A 13,198-nucleotide genomic window follows, 5' to 3' on the forward strand; every position below is an offset into this window, starting at 1 on the left:
AATAAATACCTACGTAGGGGAAGAGTTGCTTTGTTCCTGCTTCTGAGTAGAAGCAGCTGTGAGGGTGTTACTTTAATTATTAGGTACGTGTTTTAACTAATGTAGACAAGAGCTTGTTGACCTGTGGTGAGATCTGGGTGAGATCTCTGATTTCTGCTTCTGCTCTAGAGGTCAAATCCCATGATGTAATTTTGGTTGAGGAGAATTCCATTCTGACGTGGAGTGTATCTGCGGGCTTGGTGCAGACCAAGGCTCTCTTCTGCAGCCAGTGTTGAAGACAAGGCCTGCAGCAGCCTGGCTGTTTGTTTGCCTTCTGGCCGCGTTTCAATCACCCTCCCTGGTCACTTGGACCGAGGGGGGAGGAGGAAAAGCTCTTGGCTCAAGCTTTTAGCAGGACCCTTAGGCGTAAGGGAGGAAGCTAATTTTAGTTGTTTTTAATGTTACGGTAGTTGGGTTGCGTCTTACCTCTTAGAGTAGAGCATTTTAGCTTTTGTTTTTGCTTTTGCATTTCCTGTGTATACCTCCTGAAGCAAAATGGACTGCTAAAAATGTCACTTGGTGTTTATTTTGTGCCTAGAATAACAGTCAAGACTTGTAAACACTGTGAGTCACTAAAATAGTTTTAGGAGGAAAGAAATGTTATCTGTGTTACTCTTTTCTATATAGAAAATTTCCAGTAGATTTTTCTTTGCTTATTTTAATTGCATAATCTAGTTCTTTCATCAGTAGCCATACAGTAACGTTTTATTTGCTGGCACCTTGCATCTCTGCTTGTATGCAAAACACCTTATTTTTTAAAAGTGAAGTAAGTTTTGGAGGAAAATCGTGGGTAAAGGGGAAAGTTGCTGGAAAACGGGGTCGTGCCGCTGATCCAACAACCAGGAACAAGCCACGTGCACATCCGTTGTCATCAGAGCGTGCTCACCCGCCTGTGTAACAAGAGCTTGTTGCATTGCAAGGCTTCCACAAAGCGCACTTGGCCTTGTTCACCAGGTGTCCCCTAGCACACAGTAGAGGCTTCGTAAGTATTTGTTGGGTAAATGAAGTCAGTAGCACGGCAGGTAGGGAGAGGGTAAAGAATAGTGGACTTATAAAACAATGAAGAAAGAAGGGAAATCAGCTAGGCCAGTGGTTCTCAAACTTGGTGTGTAACAGGATCACTTGAAAGGAAGGCTGGTTAAAGCAGAGCGCTGGGCCCCAGCCCCAGAGTCTCCCATCCAGTTAGGCGTGGCGCGGGGCCCAAGAGATGGCACTTCAGACCAGTCCCTCCTGGGCGAGGCTGCCGCTGCTGGTGGTTCAGGGCCGCACTCTGAGAGCCAGTGATCTATGCTTATGGCCCTTGTTTTCCAGATGAGACGACAGGCTTGGAGAAGTTGCGTCGGGCCTAACTGACGAAACTCATTAGTGGCAGAACTGACACTAAATGCCGGACCTTTCCTCCCGCTTTCTGGAAAGAGAAATGTACAGGAAGTGCCCTGTATATGAATGAGTTCCGTTCCGAGAGCGCGTTCATAAGTCCAGTTTGTTCGTAAGTCCAGCGAAGTTAGCCTAGGTACCCAACTAACACAATTGGCCATATAATACTGTGATAGGTTTATAATACTTTTCACACAAATAATACATAACAAACAAACACAAAAAATAAAGAAAACATTTTTAATCTTATAGTCCCTTGAAAAGTCCAGTACTACAGTACAATAGCTGGCATACAGGGCCTGGCACTGAGTGAACAGGCAAGAAGAGTTACTGACTGGAGGAGGGAGAGGAGGTGGGAGATGGTAGCGTACTGCTGTACTCCATACAGTACAGTAAAGTACACGAAAGCACAGCTACTTGTAGAGGATGCACGCACGTGACAGTGTATACGCCAGATACGTGAACTAACTTACATGATTGGACATGCGAACGCCCATTCGCTTCTTTGAAGGTTCGTGTGTAAGGGACTTACTGTATTCTGATGTCTCTAAATTGGCAAACTTCTATGGTGACCACATTCCCCAGTTTCTCTCTTGAGAAGAAAGACAACTTGGGACAGAATAAGAGGATAAGAGGTATTGTTCCATATATTGGTTAGTTACTCCCGCAAAAGTGCCCTATAGCAGCTGCCCATTTGTGACCGGATGGTATCCGCCACCCAGCAAAGGGAGTGGTTTGTTTGGGAGCTGAGTAGTGTCCTCACATTGTTGCCACTTCCTCCCTCATGTCTCTTGACTGTCTGGGAGATGTTAGCACCGCCCTCGTGCTTGGTCAGCTGTGGATGGGACGCTGCCTTGAGGGAAAGTCAGCCACCTGCACAGGTGATTTCCACGCTGTGCTGTTGGTACTGAAGGTGGAGTGGAGGAGCACCCCTTTTTTTTCTTTTTGGTAATTTATTTTTTTTGAAGTACAGTTGATTTACAAGGTTGTGTTAATTTCTGCTGTACAGCAAACTGATTCAGTTATACATATTTCTCTTTTTTAAAGATTTTATTTATATTTTAATTTTGGCTGCGTCGGGTCTTATTTGCAGCACGTGGGATCTTTCGTTGTGGTGTGTGGTGCGTGGTGCGTGGTGTTGTGGCGTGCGGGTTTTCTCTTCTCTAGTTGTGGCGCGCAGGCTCCAGGGCACACGGGCTCTGTAGTTGTGGTGCGGGGGTTCCAGAGCGCGTGGGCTCTGTAGTTTGCGGCCCGCAGGCTCTCTTGTTGAGGCGCGCGAGCTCAGTAGTTGTGGCGCACGGGCTTACTTGCCCCACGGCATGCGGGATCTTAGTTCCCTGACCAGGGATTGAACCCGCGTCCCCTGCATTGCAAGGCAGATTCTTTACCACTGGACCACCAGGGAAGTCCCCCATGTTTCTTTTGATATACATTCTTTTTCATCTTCTTTTCCATTATGGTTTATCACAGGGTATTGAATATAGTTCTCTGTGCTATATGGTAGGACCTTGTTGTCTGTCTATCCATTCTCTGTATAATAGTTTGCATCTGTTAATCCCAAACTCCCAGTCCATCCCTCCCTCACCCCCTCCTCCTTGGCAACCACAAGTCTGTTCTCTATTCTGTAAGTCTGTTTCATAGCTAAGTTCATTTCTGTCATATTTTAGATTCCACAGATATGTGGACAAATATGGTATTTGTCTCTTCTCTGTCTGATTTACTTCAGTTAGTGTGATCATCTCTAGGACCATCCGTGTTGCTGCAAATGGCATTATTTCATTCCTTTTATGGTTGAGTGATAACTGCATTGTATATGTGTACCACACTTTCTTTATCCATTCCTCTGTTGATGGGCATTTAGGTTGTTTCCATGTCTTGGCTGTTGTGAATGGTGCTGCTGTGAACATAGGGGTGCACGTATCTTTTCAAAATAATAGTTTTTTCCAGATACATGCCCAGGAATGGGATTGTTGCATCATATGGCAACTCTGTTTTTAGTTTCTTGAGGAACCTCCAGACTGTTCTCCATAATGGCTGCACCAACTTACGTTCCCACCGACAGTGTAGGAGGGTTCCCTTTTCTGGAGGAGCACTCCTGATGGACCTCTGAGTTCCATGGCTCTTTGACTCACAGCCCTTCTCTCTTTGCTCTGGCTGGGATGGTGAGGATCCCTGATGGGCAGCCAGGCTTGGAGCAAAAGCTGTTCAGCGAAGGCAGAAGAAGGTTACTGTAGGCGTTTCCTGTGCACACCTTTTCATTTTCCATCACCCTGGTGCCACCTTCCCTGCACCTTCCCACTTGAAAAGACACAGTCACTGATGATGCTTAGAGAGGACACTTCCATGCATGATTGAGTCAGCTTGCAGCAGGATGAGCGGTCTGAGTTCAGGCTATTTCCCCGATTGCTGAGTGACTTTGAGCCTACTTATTTTCTCTGAGCCTTAGTTTCTTCATCTATAAAATGGATTTTACATTAATTTCTGGCATGGTAAGTGCTCAATAAATTATGGGCTGTTTTAAGGAGAATGTGATGTGGAACAGGTTGCGTTATAGGCAATACATGGCTAACATTTGCCTTAAATTCCTGTTTACTCTTCCTGTGGTCTCTGCTGGCCTAAGGACAAGACAGGTGTGCCTGCACACTTGGATTTTGCCTTATGGCAATTTGCGTTAAGACAGGGTTGGGGGAATTCACTTTGTCTAAACAGCAAGACCACCAGTACATTGGTAATGAATCTCCTTGTTGAAAGGAAGATGGCTTCAGAGTGGCTGGCTTCTCACCCTGTTGGGGACCATATTTAGATTTCTGTAGCAAGTGAAGAAAGCACATGCTGGACCCTGTGCTACGTCACCCGCTGTAAAACGCACTTCCCAGCACCCTCAGGGGCTTCAGGCTCCCTAGTCCATCAGGGCCCCGCTCCCCGGCATCGGCCGCCATACTGACCTTCTGTCAGGTCTCCTGATTCACCTTGACCCTGCTGACCCTGGCCTTCTAAACCTGCCCTTCCCTCTGCCAGGAACACTTTTCCGCAGTCCACTCCTCTAGCCCCACCAGAAAGAAAATGAAAATCTGGCCAACCGCTGTGAATCTTTCAGGCTTCAGTTTAAACCGGCTTCCTTGCAGGGCTGCGTGTGGTTGCCCACCGTGAAAGAGGGCTTTAAAGTGTGCCTTTTAGTGGCTGCCTTTCCTTCCCTGTCTTCTGCCCCGCTCCCCTGCCAGCACCTCCCACATAAGCGACTTGCACCTGAACCCTGTCTCAGCCTGCCTCTGGGGAAACCCAGGCCAAGGTTCAGGCACTCACCACCCTCCCCCGATTTGGTTAGTGGGCTTTGGCCCCCCTTTTGTAGCAGTTGTCATGCTTGCAATGGTGTGTTTCAGGTCTTCCTTCCCTGTTCCTTTTAAGTATTGGTGCCATGTCTGTCTGACTCACTGCTGCATCCTGGGCACTGAGTACTTAGGGGTTTGAAAAGTGCTATGTTAACCTCACACAGTCATCCATCTCCACAGGGTTCCTTCTCCTCTGAGGAGGAGTGAGGGGAATGTGACAGAGGATCTTCCTTGGCAGGCAGCCAGCTTGGGTTGGACTTTGCTTACAGGGCACTCTCTTCAGCTTGGGGCCTTATGGAACAGGTGGGGCAACGTCAGGGGACATTTACATTCACCAGACGGATGCCGGTCAGTTTACACCTCTCCAAGCTCCTGCCACGCCCAAGCCAGCAGAGTTACGTAAGTGCCATGGGCCACGCGTAGCTATAGCCCTGGAAGAGGGAAATCACGCAGGAGAAAAGTTTTTTCCTGAACCAAGTGTGGAGCTCTAGATTTCTTGGTGCCTGGGGAGAGGCCCAGAGTGGGACCTCTCATGCTTTGGGGAATTGGCCCAGGGCCAGTTGTATAGCACAGAAGTGTGAGCTGAGTTTTATGAGGCTGACTTCTTTAAGTAGGAGATCAGAATTTTAAAGCCAAACAGTGCTCCATGAGACTGGATAGAAGAGGCTGCCTGTTTCAGAACTGGCTTCTCCGTGGTTGGTTTTGGTTCATCGCCTCAGAAATGAATGTTGAAGATAAAGTGGGGGAACCCCGTACAGACGGACTTTAACCAAGCTTCAGGACACACAGTTGTGTGCTAATATTTTTGTTTTGGTGAAAAATTTAAAAACGCTACTCTCACCTCTCTTGCCTTCTGAGATGGCCCACACTCTGTAGAGTGTGTTTCTCTCTAAATAAATCCTCTTCTTACCTATCACTTTGTCTCTCACTGGATTCTTTTTGCAGTGAGACATCAAGAACCTGAGTTTTGGGGCTTCCCTGGTGGCGCAGTGGTTAAAAATCTGCGTGCCAATGCAGGGGACGTGGATTTGAGCCCTAGACCGGGAAGATCTCACGTGCCGTGGAGCAGCTAAGCCTGTCTGCCACAGCTACTGAGCCTGCGCTCTAGAGCCCGAGAGCCACAACTACTGAGCCCGCACGCCTAGAGCCTGTGTACCGCAACAAGAGAAGACACCACAATAACAAGCCTGCACACTGCAACAAAGAGTAGCCCCTGCTCGCTGCAACTGGAGAAAGCCTGTGCACAGCAATAAAGACGCAATGCAGCCAAAAACAAACAAACAAATAAATAGAATTGAAAATAAAAACACTACTCTCAACCTCTACCACAAAGAATACAGAAATATTATTACAAAGAAACTAAATCTATTTTGATCCCTGCTCTGTGGTGATGTTTCAGTTTGTAAAGAAAGTTCGAACCAAAAATGTTTGAAAAGGTGGCCTTAAAAAAATGTGCCAAGCTTTCTGCAGAACGTAGACCCATTTACAGATCCAATCCACTGATTTTCATGCATTTTTCAAACATATCCATGAGCTTTTTGGAAGCTGAGTATTTTATTATTAAGGTACCCTTAGTTCTGAGGACACCAGTGGCTGGCGGACACCAGTCGCAGAACAAAAACTATCTTTTAGCAGATTTAAGTCATGATAAGTACATGATGGGCCCACGCTTCCTGGAAGAAATGAAGTGACATGTTTTTCTCTATGGCCGCTTGGTGGCTCTTGGAAACTTTGGTTGAATACCACCAGACTTTCTTCTGCCATACCCTCTCCTCCAAGGAAGGGGTCTTTGTAGACCCCACGCAGACTGGGTGACAGGAACGTACTGCTAGCTGTCACATCTGGGGGGACCTGTGCTTGGGGAGTCTGGGTCCTGGGCAAATTCCTTTCCTTCCCAGTTGATTTTGTTTTCCTCTTTAGGAAATATAAGATTTCCCATCTCGAATGTGAAATGTGGTTTTCATCTTAGAATGTGCTTGAATTTTAAAGATACTTAAAGGACTTTAAAGATACTTCATTTTCCATGGAGGAAACAGTTCATTCATGGTTGGGGTCAGTGTGGTGGCCTCTCACCGCCCCCCCAGTCCTAACTGTGGTCGTTCGGACACCTCAGCCCTTCCCCTGTCAGCTTCTGTCTATCTTGTCCAGGTTTGCTTTCTTCTGACTGCAAATGTGAATGTGTTGTATAGGTGTCTTGTTTATGCTTTTTTAGACCCAAACCTTGTCATTAACCACCTCTCTACCCTTGAGAATCACTGTCTTAGAGCAATTACTTGAGGGCAGAAATCACAGATTTTTCTAGCACAAAGCAGATGCCAGGTGTCAGTGAGCATGGCACTAAGCAGAAGGAAGAGCAGTGGTTGATCACTTCAGTCACCAGTTCCGCGTGAAACATGTGTCCCGAGAGCTCTGCACACGGTAGGCCCTGTTTTATTTATCGTCTTACTTGTGCTCTGAGCCTTGTAGCTAAAGAGTCTTGCTTGGGGTGGCTGGTTGGAATTTGTCAGCTGAGACTGGTGGTCACCCCTTTCCCCCAGGTCCCCTGGCTGTGCTAATGCAGGTCTGTTCTAGGTACAGCGTTTACAAATCCGTCTCCCCATCAGGAGGGGCTTATCCTGAGGAATGTTCTGATCTGAGAGGAGACCCTCCCCTTCTGTCAGAGTCAGGATCTGCCTGCCTATCACTTCGTGTGTGCACTTGGCTCTGCTGGGCTTGCAGTCAGCCCGTCCCCCTCTTTGGCCCAAGATTGGGAGTTTCTTATCCGTTTGACTGCTTTCCCCCAGATCTTTGTCTTCCAAAACAGTGCTTCTCAAACGTGAGTGTGCTGCAGAGTTACCTGGAGGACTAGTTAAAGCCCCAGTTCTGGGGTCCCTTCCGCATAGACCTCCATTCGTCAGGTCCAGGTTGGGTGGAGAGCCAGCACTCTGAGCAGCTGCAGGTCACGGTGATGCCACCGCCGGCCGCACGGTTCCTCCCACTGCTCCTTACTCACCGTCCGGGGAGGGACTAAAACACTGTTTGGTCTTAGAATCGACTCAGTGGATTAAAAAGTGAAAGAGAATTTAAAACCTGTAGATTTTTGATATACTTCGCGTACTTGATTGCAAAATAAAATACATTTCTTACCGTGGTCAGAAAAGGTTGGAAAGCTACTGGTAAGCCTCCACCTTAGAAATGACCCACCTGTTGGCGCTACACCTGTGCATGATTCTTAGTTCCAGACCCAGGTCAGGAAGCTCAACCAGTGTCCTGGTGACTTCGGGCACAGACTAGATTTGCAGTCTTGATTGCCCTACAGGACCCCTGACCTGTGGCTCCTCTTTGTCCTAGTGAGAGGGTTTCTCTACCCCGTGCTCCCCACGGAGAAGGGTCTTTAGCGTGTCAAGTTGGTCGTAAGTGAAATAAGTTTCATGAAATATTTAGCCTTATTATCTGCAGTGCCCTCTGATATTTTGTATTCTGTTTCATGTTTTGATCCAGGAAATTGATTTGGGGACCTACTAGTGGGTCGTGACTTGCAGTAAACGTTAGCAGGAAGAGCAGACCACACATCTGCCCCGCACTGTGTAGCCAAGGCCCACTCAGCTTCGTCTCTCAAGGATGCCTTTTCACCCAAGTCAACCCTCATCCCTTTGCATTTTTCACAGCTGGATTCTGCAGTGTCTGCTTGGCTTAAAACTCCAGGGCTTCCTTCATGAATGTTTTGTGGCTATGTCAGGAAGTAAACCCTTTAATTCTTCAGCAGCTGTCTCGCTCTGCTGTGTTTTGGAGCCCTGGGTGTACAGCTTTACTTCCGTGTTAGCTGATAAACCACTTGAGGGCAGGGCCTACATTCCTGTTCAGCCACGGACCCTCTGTGGTTCCAAATGCTTAGCATCTGGCTGGTGGAAGGAGCCACGTTGTACCCCGTGGCCAGGGCCTGAGCTCGGTTTTTAATAATGTTCCACTGGAAAAGTGAATTCTGAACGCAGACAGCCGACTTTGAGAAGACATGTCTCTGCCTTCCCCTCGCCACGTGGCCTGTGCGTGTTCTTCCTCCTTGGCTTGCCGAGATGGAGGCCTTTAGACAATGGGCAGGAAGCCGCCTCCTGTGCAAAGATTTGGTCCTTTAAAAAGAACTTCAATTCTAGGACACTTAAAGGATACGGCTGCTGAGGGAGAACAAGGGAAAATGAGATGTCTTCTCAAAAAATGCACACTGTTTCCTGCTCTGAGGATTCTAGAATGAGGCAATTGGATTTTTACTAAAGGCACTCACTGGGGTGGGGTAGGTTTTTGGAGAGTTCTGAACAAGAAAGAGAGGAATGTTGTTTGGCTGAGTCCAAGATCCAGGAAGGGGGCTGGCCGCCACTGAGGAACGGTCTTTTAGAAATACATATGGTGAGGCCACTTGTTATTTATGACAGACTGTAAAGGTATAAATTCCTTGAGAACTGAGAGGCCTTTTTGACTTCAGAAAATCCCCTTTCCAATGCTTTCTAGCCAAATGTTGGCAACTCCAGCAGGCACTAAAATACGTATTCTTCAGCGACCTGTTGTTTAAAAATAGTGTCTCGGTTCCATCCGTAATCCCACCTCCCAAATTGAAAGACTCAGTGTGTAACTTTGGCCTCTCTCCCTTAGGCTAAGAGACTGTGCCTGAGATTTCATCACTGAGGGTATTTTTAGCCCAGGTGCTAGCATGGCCAGGAGGTGGCCACATCTTTGATGTGATGCTGTGAGTGAGCCGTCTTGGTCTTGGACTTTTCCAGAAGGGTGTGATTCACTTTTACAAGCAGTACTGGCCTGAAAGTCTTTTCTTCTACTCTTGTGGTGACTTGCTTCCTTGGTGATCAGAGCTGTGAACACATCTAATACACGGCGTATTCGCTGGGCTCCGGCTTAAAAAAGAGGAAGAGGAGCCCACACTGAGATGTGCATCTGAGTCGGCTGGGGTGGGGGCAGGGCAGTGGTGCTCGCAGCCCTGCACCCATGGGCACTGGATTGTTATGAGTGGGGCACACGAGTCCTCCTTCCTCTGAACCTGTACTCTGCTTCATTTGAGCCATCTTTAGGGTACTTAACTCCCTTCTCTCTCTACTAAGTTTGGAGACTGCGTGCCTGGTGTGTGAAGCTGCACCGGGTTCAGATCCAGTCTGTCCCTTGTTCCTCAGCCTCAGTTTTCCTGCCCTGGAGAGTCACTGTGAGGATTAGCTGAGACAGACCCATAGAGTGCCTGGGTGGTGCTGGGCACTCCCTCCAAGCAGTGGACCCAGCGATTGCTGTGTTGCTGTTGTCGGCTTCACGTGGTGTCTGCAGTACCTTGTACACAGGGGGCCCATACATCTGACTGGAAACAAATTGGATTGGATTTCAGGCTGTAAGCTAATGAAATTCTGGCTTTAACTAAACCAGCCTGACGTCAGATTTTCGAGGCCGCTCAGAGCCTCTGCTGGGCGGTTAGACCATCTGTGGCTGAAGTAATTCATGAGCAGAGAGTAGGTGGGTGTCCCCAGCACTGGAGCGGCTGTCTCATGTTCTGTCTTCTTTGCATTTTTACTTACTATGCTGAAGTTGTCCCATGAGGAAGAAAAATGACTGGAAGCTGGTTAATACTTCTCAACCATTACTGAGGAGGGAGCCCTGGACCGGCTTTGTTCAGGAGGCCTGGGTCCTAGGCTGGCGGGAAATCAGTTCCCAGGGCCTCGGCTTCCGCTGTCAGTAGACTCAGATCCTTTCAAGTTCCCACACTTCATGGAAGCCGAGAGCCCACTGCTCACTTGGCACCTGGTGGGGAGTGGGGCCTCTGAAGCAGGGCAACCAGGACCACCTTGGTCCTTACCCCGGAGAGACTGGGATTGATCAGCGCTTGATTCTGAATGTATAGAGCGGAGTGGGGTTTGTTTTTTACCCCATGCGTGTATGAACCGACATGATAAGACGTTCTTGTGAGAACAGAGCCCTGGCCGCAGATGTATTTGAGTCACAGGAGCAGAGGGGCAGGGTCTGTCAAGGAGCAGCCGAGTAGCCTTCGCTCGTTTTGCTCCGGAGAAAATGGCGCTGCCTCTGCTTGGGTTGAGAGCAAAGGCTGCCTCTCCTGCATACCTGCCCCCTCCCACCCCACCCCCATGCCTGGGAAGCCGGAAGTGCGTCTTTGGAGAAGTGGTCCATTTTCAGATTCCTCTGTGGCCTTCAGAGTTTTTTGCAGCCTTTCCAAACCAGCTCCTGTTTGCCGACTCTGATGTTTTTCATTGGTCCCCATGTGAAACGTCCCAAAGCCTGTAGTCTCAGCCTTTTTTCCTGCCTGGGGAAGCAGGCTGGGTTTCACTCGAAGCCCTGGTTCTAGGGCGCTTCCCACTGGTACCAGGAGCCGCCCTCCTCCTGAGCGGGCTGTGAGCAGCTTGGAAGGGTCCTGCCTTTACTCTGCACGGTCTGCATCCCAGGAGTCCTTGCTGCATTAGGACTGAGGATTTTCCTGGGTCTCCCCCACAAGATTAGGGGCTCCTTGGAGGGAGGAGCTGTGTCCTGCTCCTTTTTCTGACACCAGCACTTTGCAAATGCTTGGCATATCAATATGTATGGAATGAATGAGTGAGTAGATGAATGAGGGCGCCGTTTGTGCCTGCCTTGCATTATCTGATGCACCCTGTTTCTCTGAGGTTGATAGGGAAGGGAGGGGGTTTACAGGTGACCCTTGTCCCCTTCTCTTTCTTCGAACTTTGCCAACGAGAAATCCCAGCAGTGTCCCTAACTGCTGGGGTTGTGACTCCCAGCTCCTTCTCCTGTTGCCTGGGAAATAAACAAGTGAACATGTGCTCACTGACAAATGCACATGTTGTTTTTCCTCTGGAAGCCCAGAGGGTGGCCTGACAAATCATGAGTTCTCGGGGGTCCCTTAGCTGGGCCTAGAGCAGCTGAAGTGCATGGAGCCGCCGTCTGCTGCAGCCGTGGTGCTGCGGTGCCCCGTGCTGGGCCTGGCGCCTCACAGACACGACTTCTCCTGCCCCCACCTCGGGCTGCTGGGCGGGTGACACCGTGCTACACAGTAGGCTTCAGCTGCCTTTGAGGAACGGGCACCGGTCCTAACATCCAAGTTCCTTTGAGGGACAGAGGCTGCTTCAGACAGCTGCGTCTAAAGGACAGAGGTCAGGGTGGACCTGCTTCCTGCTGTAGCTGGGCTCCTGATGGTGTGACGTGCCTCGGCCCTGCCTGCTCTCTGCCCAGCGTGTTGGTATGTTTACGTGGAATAAACTGATCTCTCTCCCTCTCTCTCTCCTACTCTCGTCTCTAGAAATAACACTCTGGAGAAATGACTAATTTACATCTCTGGAAGTCTGTGAAGCCTGTGCCCTTAAGAATCTCTGGGTCAATTCCAACAGTCATAGAAAAAAATCCTTCCTTGGGAGTAGGCCACCCTGGGGACAGGCTGACCTTGAGTGGGTTCACAGCACGTGATTAGGGCTACAGTTGCCTTGTCTGTGATGAGTGTCTGCGTGTTCTGAGGGTGGGAGGTGGGGGGATTAGGCCCCTGTGACTTGGTTTCCTCATTTGCCAAAGGGTGCTAAGAATCCTTCCCGTCCAGTGTTGATGTGAGCATGGCCCTGGGCAGGGCCTTGCTTCCAATAGGGTGTTTAAACACACAAGTTGCTGATTTAGCCACTTGATTGGGCTCCAGGAGGGAAGCAGCTCTCAACCCCAGAGGGTCCCCTTTCATCTCATGGGATATCTGTTCGTTATTTGACGAATTTTTATAATAGGAGTAAGTGTTGGGAAAAATTTGTTTAGTGCCCTCTCTGACAGGTAGGGGTGGGAGGCTCCCCAGGAAGTCCATCTCCAGGCTTTGTTCACATCAGAAGTTTACCTGGCGGAGGCTGGGCTTCTATTTAATCCTACAGGTACTTTAGTTTCCTGGATTCTCCTCTTTTCTACTCTTTTCTTTTCTTTTTTTTCCAAGTTGCTGAAGTTGAGAGGCAGTTGAGCCTCAGACAAGTAAAACTGTATCTAACAGCCCAGACAATATCACCAAGAGTCCAGCTCCTCTCGTCTCTGCTCTACCTTTCTTTTTTTTTACTACAACTTTTTTAAAATTAAAGTAAAATACACATGTAGAAAAATGCTCAAATCATAAGAGCATCGGCTCAATGAATTATCTCCTCTATTTAAAAATTCTACAGTGTTAAAAAATAATAATTGCCCATTCAGAATGGTGACAGTTATCTCAGAACATTTGGGTAACAGCAGACAACATTTATTTAATGTTTACGAAGTGCCAGTACTATGCTAAGTGACTTTACATGGTGTACTTTATTACATCCTTATAACAGCACCATGAGGTGAGGTAAGGATCATTATTCCCATTTTATAAATGAGAAAAGTGAGGCCCCAGTGGGCAACTTACTCAGAGTGACACACATTGAGAGTGTTTCACTTAGAGCTGCAGGTGGGGTGGGAATGAGTTCACAGGGCTGTCCTTG

General features: G+C 48.4%; 1 protein-coding gene across 9 annotated transcripts in view; it reads left to right on the forward strand.

Moving 5' to 3' along the window:
* The window catches only part of RAPGEF1 (Rap guanine nucleotide exchange factor 1), a 141,879-nt gene that overhangs the window by 48,078 nt on the left and 80,603 nt on the right, over positions 1 to 13,198 (forward strand). The window contains exon 1 of one of the 9 annotated variants that reach the window (XM_032634302.1): positions 7,137 to 7,163. The exons of the other annotated variants lie outside the window; for them this stretch is intronic. Coding sequence (XP_032490193.1) covers positions 7,139 to 7,163 — 25 coding nt within the window. The 5' untranslated portion in view covers positions 7,137 to 7,138. Of the gene's footprint in view, positions 1 to 7,136; positions 7,164 to 13,198 lie in introns of those variants that run through there. 9 annotated transcript variants of the gene reach the window in all.

The sequence above is a fragment of the Phocoena sinus genome, chromosome 6 (assembly GCF_008692025.1).
Source record: "Phocoena sinus isolate mPhoSin1 chromosome 6, mPhoSin1.pri, whole genome shotgun sequence".
In the NCBI taxonomy this organism is placed as follows: Eukaryota; Metazoa; Chordata; class Mammalia; order Artiodactyla; family Phocoenidae; genus Phocoena; species Phocoena sinus.